The 15,154-nt window shown below is 58.4% G+C and overlaps 3 protein-coding genes across 3 annotated transcripts; all 3 read left to right on the forward strand.

Moving 5' to 3' along the window:
• Positions 1-4,093: 4,093 nt before the first annotated feature.
• On the forward strand, positions 4,094-5,305 carry LSCM1_03164 (uncharacterized protein; the record flags this gene model as incomplete). Its single annotated transcript, XM_067320716.1, has 1 exon — positions 4,094-5,305. The coding sequence occupies one exon, from the start codon at positions 4,094-4,096 to the stop codon at positions 5,303-5,305; it is 1,212 nt and encodes a 403-aa protein (XP_067177326.1).
• A 1,685-nt stretch (positions 5,306-6,990) lies between these two features.
• On the forward strand, positions 6,991-9,189 carry LSCM1_03165 (uncharacterized protein; the record flags this gene model as incomplete). Its single annotated transcript, XM_067320717.1, has 1 exon — positions 6,991-9,189. One exon carries the CDS (start codon positions 6,991-6,993, stop codon positions 9,187-9,189), a length of 2,199 nt encoding a protein of 732 aa, XP_067177327.1.
• Positions 9,190-11,081: 1,892 nt separating this feature from the next.
• On the forward strand, positions 11,082-13,052 carry LSCM1_03166 (uncharacterized protein; the record flags this gene model as incomplete). Its single annotated transcript, XM_067320718.1, has 1 exon — positions 11,082-13,052. One exon carries the CDS (start codon positions 11,082-11,084, stop codon positions 13,050-13,052), a length of 1,971 nt encoding a protein of 656 aa, XP_067177328.1.
• Between the last annotated feature and the right edge of the window lie 2,102 nt (positions 13,053-15,154).

Here is a 15,154-nt window from a genome sequence, read left to right on the forward strand (position 1 = left end):
GCCTCGCTTTGTGGCGCTGCTTCGCCTATTGATCTTGTGAACGTATATATATATATATATCCTTTTTTCTTTTCCATTCTACCAAAGGACGTACACGTCTACGCGCGAAACAATTCGGTCGGCACTTTCGTGTCTTAATCAACACCCTTAACAAGATAAGGAATACCAGCCCTGAGCCGAACACACCGACGCGTTCTCGCGTACGCCACGACCGTTTTCGCACCCCACAGCACCGCCACAAGTTGTCTCCCCACCGCCGCCTCTTCCTATTTTCTCTTTCTCTTCAACTCTTTCGTTATTCTTTTCCTGTGGCGCTCGCTGATCCCCTTTCTGTACCGCTCTCCTCCTCCCTTCACCCTCTCTCCCCACTATTAACGCCCGGGCAAAGGCCCCGCTGCCCTACGTCGTTCTCCTCGAGGCGTCGCGCACGCGTACTAAAGCACCTCTTCCCTCTGAGTTTCCGTTCTCTTCGCTCGCCTGCGCTGTGGATCTCCTTCGCCCTCTGCAGCCGCTGGCCGTCCCCCGGCCTCACCGCCTCCCGCGCCCTCTGGATCGTCATCTCTTCCCCACTCCCATTTGGTCGCCTTGTCTTTTCCGTGCGCCGGCACCGAAGGAGGAAGCAGAGGGTCAGATAAGAGAACACACTTAGCAGACACCACACACATTCACAACGGCAAGCGTGAACTCGTATAGTGCCCTTCTCACCCACAGCTCCTCAGACGTGGCATGTTGTGGCACGTCCGCCTGCCCACACCCCTCTTTCCCCCCTCCCTCCCTCTCTCTCCCTCTCTCTCCCTCTCTCGTCTTTTCTTGTTTTTTTCTTTTTGCTCGTTAGCCTTTCGCTTTTCATTTACGTCTCCCCTCCTTCTGCCCTCGCCGACCTCCACCACCTCCCACCCACCCCTCTTGTTGGGTGCATCTATCACGAATACATCGTTTATATACTCAGCTATTGATCTCCCGTACCGCTTCCTTCCTTCCTTCACCACCACCACTTCACCTCAATCCCCTCTTTTTTGTATTCCTTTCTACGCACCGTTTCACTGCACGCTTCTCATACATACAACTAAGGATATATACATATCCTCTTTCATCGCCCTGCCTGCGTCTCCTCTCTGCTCCCCCCTTGTGTGTGTGTGTGTGTCTTTCTTTATCTCTCCACGCCCCTCTCCGTCATCGCTTTCGCCTCTTTTCTACCCCAAGTCGGCTCTCTGCTGGCGGTTGTACTTCTGTTGATTCACTGCTGTTGTAGCACAGCGCTTAAGTGCCCCTTTGTGTGTGTCTTTCTCTCCCTCTCTCTCTCCCCCTCCCAGTCCTCCTCCTTCCTCTCTCGCCTTTCTTATCGACTTCCCCTTCCCGACGGCCGAAGAGTAACTCAGCCTCTGCGGAACAGCATCAAAAACTGCGCCGGTGCGGTTTTTATTTGTTCTTTTCTTTGAATGCTCCGCCACTGTCGTTGACCGAATCGCGCTTGTTCACGCGCGCCACGAAGGACAGATCTCATTTCGCTCTGCTTTCATCTCCAACGGGCCTTTTGGCGGTGCCTCTCTCCATCATTCTGTGGTGTTTCACTCGTCGTCGGTTTTTTTTCTTTGGTTCACGGTTCGATTTCGTCTTTGTAACGCTCGTTGATCTCGCGTTCTTCTCGCTTACCGGTCCACACAGCTTACCTCTCCGCTGCTGTGGCGCGCTAACGTCGCTTCCTTCTTGTATCTGTTGTACTGCTCGTAACCGTGTAGGGGTGCACATCTCACGCCTCTCTTTCTGTGTCGTATCTCTGCGAGCAACTGGCAGTCTACAACGTTAGACCAGAAAAGCGATTGGCAAGAGAGAGATCAACTCCTCCTCACTACCATCTGCCTTCCTCACCCTTTCCCTCCCTCTGGGAGACGTCGCTTAGTCAAGCTCCTTGGCCATATTGTCCCAGTAAGCAGTGCATCGTTCTCCTTGAAAAAAAAAAGAAGCTGACCTACTGCCGCTAAATCTGCTATTCTCTTCCCTCCATCCACTTTGTCCGCCCCCACCCCCACCCCTGCACTGGCAAAAGCACGCGCGCACGTGTATTTGTACTTCTTTTTACTCTGCTTGTCCCCCCTTCGCTCACCCTCTCAGCGGATCTCGCGGACGGGCAGTGCGTGTCTCCTAAAAGGACGAGCGACTTCTGTGTTCGTCTCCGTTTCTTCTTGAGCTGGTGTAGTTGTCCCTGTCTTAGCTGCTCATCTTCCTCCTCCTCCCAAATCCCTCATCTCTACCCGCTGCCTGCGCGCACCCTTGTCGGTCTGCGCTATGTGCACGTGTGCGTGGGCAGATTCGTTCGTGATCTCATCCCCAATCGTTTTCTGGGGGCGCTTTGCCTGTGTACATCACTATCCGTGTGTGTGTGTGTGTTGCATTTCCTCCCCTTCGGCGAATCGTGTTGGTGTATTCTTTCTGTTCAGCTTCTCGCGAGTGTCAGCAGAGACGTTTTCTGTCCCTTCCACGCGCGCTCGCCGCAAAGCACTCTACTGCTGCGGTACTGTCTTTTCAGTGTTGTGTCCGTGTTGGTGTGTGTGTGTGTGTGTCTGCAGGTGTGAATCGGCAGCACTGATTGTCTGCCTGCCCCTCGACAAAGAATATTCCTCACACAGCGCAAGTGAAGAGTAACGCCTAACCGTAGGAGAGTAGGGCGGCAGCGTTTTGTGGTGGAAGTGGTCATCGCTGCTCTTGTCGTTTCGCGTGTGTGCTTTTTCCTTCTATGAGCTTTGCGCTCTGTATTTTTGAAGCCTTTGCCATCCACGTGGAAGCGCTCGCGTATCCGCTGGCGCCTTATTCGCGGCCTCCGTCTTCATTGCCGAATCGCAGCATTGTCACTGCTGGTCTCGGCGCCGCCGCGTGGGTGCAGCAACAAGGGGGAGGGAGAGAGAGGGGGAGGGGAACTAGACGCTCATTTCTTTTTTTGTTTCGGTCGGTGTTCCTCTGATGCTCACACTCCTCTCTGTGGGCATCTGCTGGACCTCCGTTTTCTCTCGACGCTATTGGTATCCGTGTGTTTCTGTCTCCGCCCCCCACCTCCTCCTCTCTCCCGCCTCTCCTCCTCGCCAGTGCCCTCCCCATCAGCACACATACACACGTATATATATATAACGTGGAAGTCTCTACTGTCTGTCTGTCGTTGTTGTGTTTGCTGCTGTTCTTTCTGGTCGAGCGGCAGAGGATTGACTCACTCACTCGGTCTCTCTCTATTCCCCTTTTTTCTGCAGCATCAACTTTGCGTCGATTGTGTTTGCGCTCTCGCTCCTCTACTCCCCTTTCCCCCAGATTTGATTTGTGGGCCTAATCGTCCAGTTAACGAAGGTGTTGCGCGCGTTTATCCCTGACTGCCATCATCTGCACCTCTTCGCGGTGTATTTGTGTCTTGCTGTGAGCGCCTCTCTCTCTCTGCAGGGGGGGAAGGGGGTGATAGCGTGTGTCTTCTGAACTTGGTGCTCCCCTCGGCTTGTACTTGTCTCTTCCCGTACGGCCCTCGCTGCCTTTTCGCAGCTCTTATCTCTCTTTCTCTCTCGATTTCATTTTATTGTTCCACAGCACCTATTCATATCGTCTAGGTGCTCAACTCCTCCCCGTCGCCGCTCTCTGCTTCCCTACCACGCTATCCCTTTTCTATCGCGCATTTCGTTGTTGCTGCATGCTGCAAGGCCTTTCATCTCGGTGACTCCTCCCTTCTCAGCTGCCGTTGCGCTTTGCCTTTGCTGTTCAATAGCTGTACAACGCGCGTGCTGTCTCTGCACACGTGCCCCGTGTGAGTGTATCGCCGTTGCCTTTGCTTTACACGCTCGTCTCTGTGTGTGTGTGCACGCGCTTTTCTTCTTTCGTTATTCTTTGGCCACTGGAGCGCCATACTGCCTGTTGCGTGCTTGTGTGCGTGTGTGTGTGTGTGAGGGGGTGTAGGTGTAGGGTGGGTGCTGGGTGGGCCCCTTACATTGCTGTCGTTCCTCTTCTCTCGCTGCCATCGCCTCCGCAGTTACGCCTCCCCCCTCCACCATAGTTGCCCGCCTGCCTGCTGCCGCCGCCCTTCCCGAGCTCTCTACTCTATACGCGGAGAGAGCAAAGAAGTATGCACTCAGCACAGGACGCTTCGTCCCCGGCATCAGCGGGGCCTGTCACCCGCACCATACCGTCGCCCCACTCGCAGTCGCCTACAAATCACACGACCGGCCCGCGTCTGTTTACGCATGCACCATACCTATCGACAGTCAACATTATCGCCAGCGAGGATATGGGCGCCGTGGAATTGGCAGCGTTGGATGAAGTGGACGGAAAGCGTAGTGGATTGAGCAGGAGGCACGGGTCGCCGAGCTCCGGTGGGCTTAACCGATCAGTCTCGAGCTTCAATGCCAGTCACAACAGTACCAACCAACTGCGTAGCCCGCACGCCTACCAAAGCGGTAGGAAGAACGTTTGCCGGCATTTTCTGAACGGCAGCTGCAATCGCGGCAGCTCTTGTCACTTCTACCACCCGGGGCCGATTCATCGTGTCATCACGCCAACGCGCCCGCATACCCCAACCCAGCGTCCTCTAACCCCGCTGGCGGACTTGGCGCAGCAGAGCAGCACCCTTGTGGTCCAGTCTCCAACGCAGAGCCCCTACATGGGGCCGACGAGTGCGCCATTGCGGTCGTCCCCGCGGGTACCATGGATGACGCTGAGCATTGGGGGCGGAAGCGCGTGCAGCAACAGCGAATCCGTCGCCTCTCCCACAAGCTCGCCCTCCACCTCGTTCTCTGCCCAGCGCAGCACCGCTTTTGTCGAGAGCCTGGCGCAGGTCGTGGCGGCAACGCCCGCTCTCTCGAGCCCTTCCATCGGCCCACAGTTCATTCCGGGCACCTCGCTAGGCACTCGTGCGCGATGTGGGCACGGTGTCAACCTGCTACCTTCCCTGCAGCTTCCCGACTACGTGCCGACCGGTAGCGACGACGGCACCATGGAGGGCGGCAACTCCGCCACTGCCGAAGACGCGGGGCCGCTCAGTAGACTGCATAGTCCATCTTCACCCGTTTCATGCCGAATGTCTATGTACCGCGGGGGCGTGCAACCTGGAGCGAGTTGCAACAGCAGCTGCGGAGAGCGTATGGAAGGGCTCGCCAACTCGCACCCGCACGTGTTCGCTGGAAATGTCTTCCTGACCGCGGCAAGCGACGCAGTCCCATCCCCCACGTCTGCCGGTGTGACTCGTAACCATCCCTACGCCTACGCACCGGCAAGGGTGCAGCGGCACCCCAGTCAGCTAATGAGCCCGCTGAAGCATACGCCGAACGGGCTGCAATAAACGATGGGAAAGGGGGGAGGGGGGGTCCGGCATTTCTTAGCTTCGTGCCCTTTTCTTGCGTTTACCTTTCAGACACGCTGAAGCGCCTTCTTCCCCCTCTCCTCCTCCTCCCGCTGCTCTGTCCCCTCTGCCTGCGGCGGTTTTTTTGTCGTGTTGAGCTCTTTCTCTCGCATGCGCCGTCAGGTACAGCGTCTCCTTCGCCGTCCGCCTTTCTGTTGGCTTCTGTTGCATCATCTCTGCGGCCACCTCTCCACCCTTCACTGCACCTCCCACCCCACCCCCAACGACTGTTTTCTTTCGGTGTCTCTCTGTGTGCCTGCGTAGGCGTGGAACCGCGCATGTGGTAAACCTTTCGTCACCCCACCCCGACACCCCATTTTGGCAACAGCGGTACGACGCCGGCAGGCACGCCTGTCTACGACAGCGCGCCTACATTGCATGCAGGTGTGCGCGTCTCTTCGCTTCTTCCTGACAGACCCCCCCTCCGCCGCCCCCTGTCTTCAGAAGCTGCGCTCATGCAGTGCTCCTCAGGCCCTAACCCTTTCTCCACCCCGACTTACGTTTCCTCGCGTGCCTTACGCGCTGCACGCCATTCCTGTGTGTATGTGTGTATGTTTGCATCAGTCGATCTCTCCCTGCTTCTCAGCGCGCTACTAGTCCTGCGTAAGTGTGTGTAAACATTTAGTGTACATATATATTTATATATGGTCAGGTGTATGCGCGTGTGTCTCTCTCGCTCTCTATATATATGTATACATATATGTATGAATGAATTCATATATATATATATGCGTGTGGTCGTATTGGCCGTCAGTGACGCCTCTCAGTGTGGGGTGTGCAGCGCATCATCAGATATATATTTTCGCAGCGTTTCGCTTTGGTTTCCCCTTCGCCTTTCGCCCTGTTATCTTTTTTTTTCTCGCCCCCCTCCTCCCACAAACACACACTTTCCCTCTCTCTCTTGTAATGTTCAGCATGCACGTGGGCGTTACAGTGCGCGGGTGCGAACGCGGTGCCGAATCGCCGTCTTGCGAGTGATTTGATGGTCGGGCCCGAGTGACATGTTCAGCTTTGTATGTGCACGTGGGCTTGCGTGCGCAGACTGGCGAAATAATCGGCGATGGAAGCAGCAAACGCCCATGCAGGCCAAGAAGACTTTTCCCCGCATCCCCCGTTTTGTTCAACGTCGTGCAAGTAAGTGCGCCTGAAGCCTGCGCCGCTACCCCCCCCCACCGTAAGGTTCAAACAGATTGAGCGGGGCTCATGTATCGCATGACCTGCCATGGGGCAGTGTTTCTCTTCTGTGTCTGTGACCGCGTTTGAGCGTCTGGCCACTCCCGCTGAGGAAACCTCTTCTTTTCGTATGCTGGCCCATAGCGCAGCAGCAGGTGGAGTGGGTTTCCCGAAGCACTAAAGAGGGCAAAGATACGTTCGTGCACCTGCCCGCCCCGCTGCTCGCATCTCGTAGCCCTTTCGCCCCTTTTCTACTCTCCCCTTTTCTCTGCCCTCTTCTTGAAGACGCTCCCACACACACACACACGCACACACACACTAACCTCTCTGCCCCTCCCCCCTCCCTCCACCGCTCTCAAAGGCTCGAGAGGGAGCCTAGAGGGAGAGAAGTGGCAGTATCGGGCAGTGGCAAGCACCTTCGAGCTTACCCTCACGAACCCCGAGAAGGCGGAATGAGCGCAGAGTATGAGCCAGGTGTGCCAGAGCGGGCACCCCTTTCCGACGTGAGGGCAGAAAGAGGGCATATACACTCGCTCGCCCCTCGCCTCACCGCTCTCACCCCAGTCACTGTGTCACCGACGCCACCGCGATCGCTGTCCCCGCTGTTGCCAACACCGGGAGTAAATTGCACAGCGGCGCCACTGTGGTCGAGCACGCAAATCATTGCGCTTGGCGCGCAGACTGGCAGCGGCAATCGGGAAAACTGTGGCAGCAGCGGCAGCGGCTCTAGCCTTTCATACAACTGCTATGGCGGCGCCCAGAGCTCTGCACCAGTGTCATCCAGGCGCACCTCCCGTGCAACGGCGCCATGTCAGCTCCCACGCCGCTTTCCCCACTCCGATACTGCCAGTAGCAGTATGACCGCCTTGCCCACAGCAGTGTACTTGCACAACACAAAAGCTGGCCTCCAGACGGTCGATAAGGAGAAGAGGGAGGCCTTCATCAAGGAGCTCTCCGTGAACTCCAGTTTCTACGCCAACGAGGAACGCAAGGCGCAGCGGCAGCAGCTCCAGATTGAGGAGCTTCTGGTGAAGACGCGGCAGTACAAGGCAAGCGTGCGCGGCGACCCCGTCGTTTTTCGCCAGCTGCAGCGTCAGGTTGCGGAGCTTGAAGCCAGCTTCGAGGCGCACCGCCGCTTTGACTGCGTCTACGTACACGTGGACATGGACATGTTTTACGCGGCTGTCGAGATGAAAAAGAACCCGCAGTACGCAGAGATGCCACTCGGGATTGGGGATATGTCTATGCTGTCCACCACGAACTACGTCGCCCGAAAGTTCGGCGTGCAGTCAGGAATGCCAGGCTTCATTGGCATGCGGCTGTGCCCCCAGCTTGTCATTGTCCCCACCAACTTTGCAGCTTGCAGAGTCGAGTCCAGGAAATTCATGGGAGTGGTGCGCGAGTACGACCCCGCTGCACACGTGCTTGGCATGGATGAGATCATGATGTGCCTCGATGGCTACCTTGCGCAACATCACAGTGGCGCGACAACGCACACGGAGCGTTTTGACATCGCAGAGAGGATCGTCGAGGATTGCCGGCGCCGCATCGCCGAGGCGACAGGGCTGACTGCCAGCGCCGGTATCGCGCCGACGCCGACGCTGGCGAAAATGGCGTCCAATTATAAAAAGCCGGACGGGCAGTACTCCGTTCGCCTCTTCAGCCGTGAAGCCGTCATGAGTTACCTCGCCGACATCCCCGTGCGCCAGGTGCCCGGTATCGGCAAGTCTCGGGAGAGGCTCCTCGCTGGTCTCGGGATACACACGCTCGGCGACGCTTACCAGGAGCGGCACCGACTCTTCTACATTCTCACGCCGAAGACGTTCGAGTTTCTGCTCGCCTCGACCATGGGCGTCGGTGGCATGTACGACCCCCTGGAGGCAAGGTTGTCGTCAGCAGCCGCTGCAGATGGCCACAAGAAGACCGCCAAAGGAGACGGAGAGCCGAGTGAGGACGACTGGGTACGCAAATCGGTGGGTCACGAGCGCACCTTCAGCAGGCTGGCGAGCCGCGCCGATTTGCAGGCGATTGCGTACGAGAATCTTCGCCGGTCTCACGAAACCCTCGCCGCGGAGGATCTCCTCTCCTCTCAGGTGGTTCTCAAGCTGAAGCTCCGCAGCTTTCACGTGAAGCAGCAGAGCAAGTCGCTCAACGTGTACACAGACGACCACGAAGTCCTTCGGCGGGCCCTTGACGAGTTACTCATACCACTGCTGGACAGCTTTGCCGAGTATCGGCTGCTCGGCGTAAGGCTGGAAAAGCTCAGAAGAAGACCCCAAAGCGACGGTGGCGGCAGCGCGGCCACGTTGCGTCACTTTTTTGCGCGCCGGCTCCAAAGTAACGCCCCTGCGGCGCAGCAGGGGTCCCGGGCTCTGCGAAAGCGCTACCGTGACACCAGCGGCGGCCGCAGTGCAGGCGTCGATACCGATGCGGATCTCGACGACAGCGACGGTGAAGACAGCGCCGTCCTCGTCTCCTCCGAGAGCCAGTCGGCGGATGTGGAGGGGGTGAAGGGTCCCGTTGCAAGCATCCCTGCGCTGTCTTCGCTCTCTGCGTGCTGTGCCGCCACAGCTGTAGCAGAGCAGAAGAGGGCGCACGAAGAAGTGATTGGCGATAACAGCGCTGACGATGATGTTGTCATCGTGGAATGAAAGCGCCTCATCGCCTCCCCTCTGGCTCTCTTGTGAAGCTTTGCGAGTCGTTGCGCGTGTCGCTTCCCGTTTCTGTGCAGAGACGCCGACGGGCGGGGGGATTGGCGGATCAAGCACACGCGCTTGAAAGAGAGAGAGCCACATGCCCTCAAGGATCGTCGTTCCTTTTTTTTTCCTGTGCGCCCACGTCGCTTGGCGCTGCCTGCGCTGAAGTTAGGAAAAGCTTCGATGATGAGCGTCGTGTGATTGAGGCAGCCCCCTTTGTCCATCCCGCGCGAATGGAGGACAGCCCGCTTCCACTCCCTCGTGAAAACGACTGCGGTGGTACCGTCCAGCACCCGTCCGCGCCTTTCGTCTCACTTGGAGAGACAGCAGGAGTGCTGGTGGGGCTGTCTCGGAAACACAAAGGAGTCGAGGGAAGGGTAACGCCGGCGTCTCATGCGCGCGCAACGCGCCAGCCCCGCCACTGCTAGATGGCGTACGTGCCTGAGCTTTCTGCCCCACTGCACCGGACTGAGGCGACGGCAGGGCGGTGGGTACGAGAGAACGAGAGAACGAGAACGAAGTAGCGATGCAGCAGAGCGGGGGAGAGGAAGGTGTGGGGGAGGCGCGCTGTGGTGCAATGCGGGCGTAAGGGGCCCAATTTCACAGAACAGTGGCGCTTTTTGTTCCCCTTTCAGCGCGCCCACTCTGCGCCACGGAAAGCATTAGGGGAGCCGCCCTCTGACCCGGCCTGCCGCGCAGGTCGCCGCGTAGTGCATCCCTCTCTGGGGTGGCGCAGGCTCTCCATGCGCCGGCAGACAGCCACGGCTGAGCGGCATGCGCTCGAGTGGCCTCGGCACCTTGTCAGCCATGTGAAGGACGCAAACGTGCCCGCGGTCGCAGGTCGCCCTCCCCCCACACACACACACACGCTGCAGCGTCGTCCAGAGGACGGACCGCTGGCATCCGTGCCGAGGAGCCGCCCGGACCTCCCCCCACGCAGCGTGGGAGGGGGAGGGGTACACGAAGCCCTCCTGAGATACCCATACGTTGAGGTGAGTGGTCGGCATCATTTTCATCGTTGGGTGCGATGAAAGCCACGAGGAAACTGACGACAAAAAGAGGAGAGACCTGTGAGGCAGCAGTTGCCAGACGAGGAGGAGGAGGCTGCGGCATCACATGCGCAAGCAGAGGGCCGACGAGCGCAGAGAGAGACGAAAGCAGCGGTGGTCCTCACGGAATGTGCAAACACCTCCGCTGTGTCGCTTTGCGTTGGATTCCCTCCCTCTCCATTCTATGGGGCACTGCTCTCCTCCCTCTGAAACTCGCGTATTCCCCTCCACCACCACCACCACCGCTATTCATCTCTCGGCGGCTTGGCTGCTCACATCTATGCGTGCACGTCATGCGGAAGAGCCGCCGCGTTCTGCTGGTCATCTCTAGAGCCGCCCTTACCGCCCCAATATCCCCCTATCTCTCACGCAACCCCTGCCCCCCTCCTCCGCCGCCCTTCCCCTTTCTAACCACCAGCTTCGCGCTGGCGCTCCCTCTCCGCCTTCTCACTCATAGAGATATCTGAGATACTGCCTGTCCTACCCCGCCTTTAACATCACCGTACCCCTCACCCTACCGCAGCATAGTCATTTATGTTTTCATAGAGTAGCATAGCCTCTCTTCTCCAGTCTCAGTCCGCTGCTGTCTGAGCTCTTCCTCTCCTCACACACACAGGCACTCGCGGGCACCTCTTCGCATTTTCTCCTGCTTCCTCGCACCGCAGAGGGCTCTCAAGCTCAGACCTCTCCGTTTTCTCTGCGGGTGTTTGTACTCCCCTCGCGTGCGGTGAAGCTCCGTTGTTGGTAGCGTGCGGTGCACGCTGACTCATCTCGTACTTGTCCTGTCGTGTGCTCACCATGCTACGACTTTCCCGGTTCGCTTCCTCCGCTGTGAGCTCAAAGGGTCTTGTGCGAGCGAGCAAGCATGTCGTGAAGCAAGATCACAGCCATGCCGCCGCAAAGAAGCTATCAGCGGCTACCGCAGCGGCGGCGGTCGCACCATCCGCCGCCTCGCATGCAGGCTCAAGTGTGGCACCCTTGGCGGAAGGCCGCTACAGCAGCGTGCAGGCGGAGGACATTGAGGCGGACAGCGCTGCGCTCGAAGAGCACGGCCGCGCCGCCCCGCAGGAATCGCATAATTCGCCGGGTCAAGGTGGGGTCAACGGTGGGCAGCACCACGACCACCGCAGCGCTGGCAAACTAACGTTTGACGCCTCGAAGGCGGGGCTTCAACAGGTGAATAAAGACTACGTCGAGCACGTCATTCAGGAGGCGTCCAAGGGGTCCGCCTTTTACCAAAAGGAGCAGCGACTCGAGGAGACGCGGCGTCGCAAGGCCGAGGAGCTGCAAGAAAAGGCAAAGACATTCGACTCGATCAGCGCCGCCGAGAGGCAGAGGATCAAGGCAATGGTGGACACCATGGTTGAAGAGCTGGAGACGACACGCGATCTGCGGCGCCGGTACATTCACATCGACATGGACATGTTCTACGCAGCGGTGGAGGAGAAGAAGACACCGTCGCTGCGGGGCAAACCTTTCGGTGTCGGCTCTCAGCAGATGCTCTCCACCACCAACTACATAGCGCGGCAGTACGGCGTGCGCTCTGGTATGCCCGGTTTCATTGGCAAGAAGCTCTGCCCCGAGCTGATCATCGTGCCAAACGACTTCCCAGCCTACCAGCGAGAGGCAGCACGGGTGCACAGTATCGCCTCTCGCTACGATGCTCAGTTCGTGAGCGTCGGCCTGGATGAGTTGACCATGGACGTGACCAAGTATTTGCAGGAGTTCCCGGCCGTGTCGGCGTCTGACATTGCCCATGACTTCCGCGACGAAGTGTTCCTCAAGACGCAGCTCACAAGCAGCGGCGGCATCGGTCCCACGTCTATTCTCGCGAAGATTGCGAGCAACGTCAACAAGCCGAATGGCCAGCACGAGATCACGCTATTGACACGTGAGGAAGTCATCGACTACGTGCGTGACATTCCACTGCGCAAGATCCCCGGCATCGGCTACGCGCAGGAGATGACCCTCGGCGCGCTGAACATCCACACCTGCGGCGGCCTCCTGGAGCACAAGTACCTCCTGGCTTACCTATTCCGAGAAAAGACCCTTGCGCACTACCTCAGCGTCGGGCTGGGGTTGGCGGAGACCTTCTCGCAGCGAAGGCACCAGTCACGGCAGTCCGTTGGTAAGGAAACGTCGTTTAGTGAGCCTCTGCCGTCGCCAGAGGCCTTTACTCGGCTCTTCCGTATGCTACTAGAGCAGTGCCATGTCCGCTGTGTCCGTGATCACCTGCAGCCGCGCAAGATGACCCTTGTCCTCAAATATCGCACCTACGACACAGAGCAGTTCAGCGTTTCGTTCCCCAGCCACACAAACGATCTCAAGGTGTGGCTGGAGGCCTCGCAGAAGCTGCTGGAGCCGCATCTCCTGCACTTCGCCGAGCTTCGCCTGATCGGCGTTCGCCTGCAGCGCTTCACCGACGCTGAGGATGACCACATTGACATCATCGGCAGAAGCCGGAATGCCCTGACCGGCGCTCTAACAGGAGAACGCAGGGAAAGTCAGAACGCGCACATGAGTGCCGGCAATGATGGCTTTGAGGGTGAGAAGACTGCGGCAGCAGAAAAGGAGTCAGACGACGATGAGGAGCCACCGGCGCCGCCTGTGTCGACGCACAAGCGCAAGATTCCCGTTTCAAAGTACCTGACCGATCCGAAAATTCCAAAGGCCCCCCCAGCAGATCCTGCTGTGGCTTCCGTGAAATCCGTCGGCTCAGCTCGAAAGCGCACGAAGTCATCAAAGCGAAAGCAGCAGCGGAAAAAGTGAGCAGTATCGCGATCAAAGGCGCAGGAGGGGGTGGGGAGTGGAGAGAGACGTGAACGACACCGGACTGTCCATGTGGAATTGTCGGCATCGCACAGCGCACAAGACATGCGCAGCACCCGTTTTCTTTTTTTTTTTTCGAGAGAGATAGAGACACGAGTCGGGCCTACCACTCCCGTGTCTGCTGGCCTGTTGAATAGATCTCTGCATAGCGCCAGCAGCGATCCCTGCCTGTGGAGAAGGGAGGGAGGAGGCCATGAGAGCAACCGGCGAGGAGACGTGCTGCGAGGTTGAGGATGGCGAGTCACGGACAGAGGAGGTGGGGGCTAAGGAAAAAATAGCAGCAATAGCGGAAATGGAATGTACAAGTGGTACGCACGGTGGATATGAGTACCCTTCTCGCCAACAACGCCTCTCTCCCTCTCTGTCTTTCCCCTCCTCCTGGTAGAGGTGCCTCGATACGCACCTGAGAGAATCCAAAATGCAAGTAAAGCCCACCAGGCCGCAGTGCGAGGCAGTCGTGGCGCCTCATAGAGAGAGAGACGCACACCATTGAGGTGGCTGTGTGATTTGTTCATCTTCAGGTAAAGTGTGCGTGTGTGGCGGTGCAATCGCCCAGAATCCTGTCCTGAGTGCCGTTTCTGTCCCTGTCGCGTCAGTCCCTCCCGCTGGGGGGGGGGGGGCGAAACGGTGGTGGCGACTTGTGTCGGCAAAGAGTGCGTGTGTATAGATGTGCTTCAGAGAGAGGCTGGCAGAAGGGCAGTGGATGCCGTCTACGCATGAAGGCTCATGCCCTCACTGCCGAGAAAACTTGTGCATCTCTTTGTTTACTTACAAATACACGAGTATACAGAATTCTGCTTTACTCTTTGCTCTCGCTTGCATCTCTCATTGGGATGGTTCATGGTCTGACACGTGCCCGCGCAGAAGGGGCAACGAACTTGTTGAGACAAAGAGGGGCACCGTTTTCTGCACCCCCGCGGACCGCCAAGGGGGTTGCTGGAGGCGAACGGCAGCGTGCTGACGAGAGAGCTGGAACCAGGCGTTTGCGTTCTGTCTACTTGGGTACACGCCTGTGTGCCGCCCTGGTGACCTGTAAGTGGCTCTGCAGCGGTTCGCGGTGCGAGGTGGGGGGGCGGGGGGACCCATGCCCTTCTGAAGTACCCATCGTGCACAGCAGCGCCTCTCACCCGACTGCTCCCGTGCGCCGATGTTTGCGTGCATACTCCTTTGGGTGACTTTACTGCAAAGATAAGAAAAGGACTGGGCACCACGTGCCCCATGCTCATCTCCGCTAGCGTTGACGCTCGCGCAGACGAGCGTAGCCTCTACGCCGCTGGCTCTTCGCCTCCACCTGGATGCCAGCAAGGTCGTTCCTGGGCGTCGGCTTGCTACGCGCCTTCATAGCGGCCGCTCGCGCCTGTCGACGCAGCGGTGTGTGGTGTGTGGCGCTCGCCACGGGCGCGTTTCCCTCCCTCTCGCTGTATCAGCATGCTTTGCCTTTTTTCCCACTGGCTGAGGGTGCAGGTGAGCGAAGCGCGGCCGCTTGCCTTCGTTGAGCCCCCCCCTCACTTACCCCAGCCTCCCTCCGCCAGCACCCCACCCCACTTCGCCGCTCTCTCATGCTCTATCCCCATTGAATCGCATACGCGCACATGTACACACACACTGCCTCGGCCCTCCTTCCTCTCTTACCCCTCCCCCCCGGCCCCCGCGCCACTACCTTCGAACCTCGTCCCATCTCTCGATAATCACGGGCTTGCGCCAACTTGAATCGGCCTCTTTGGCTCCTTCACATGCGGTGCCGCTCTCTTAGATGTAGTGGCAACACCATTAGACTACCAGTACATTGCGTCACGCTATGAAGCCCACAGACACAGATTAGAAGACGGCGCGGATAGGCCTCCGCGCTACTTCCGTGAGCGCGCACGCTCAGAGGACTCCTCGTACCTACGCTTCCGTTTGCGGCCTCTCCTTCAAGCTTGTCAGGCGCGCTGCCCATCATTCTGTTTCTGTGTGTATGCGTGCCGGCTTTTCTGCATGATTCAGCGTGTGTCACAGCTTCCGCAGCGCTTTTGTCTGCATAAGCTCGCGTCTCCCTTCCT

This window comes from Leishmania martiniquensis, chromosome 28 (assembly GCF_017916325.1).
Source record: "Leishmania martiniquensis isolate LSCM1 chromosome 28, whole genome shotgun sequence".
NCBI lineage: Eukaryota > Euglenozoa > Kinetoplastea > Trypanosomatida > Trypanosomatidae > Leishmania > Leishmania martiniquensis.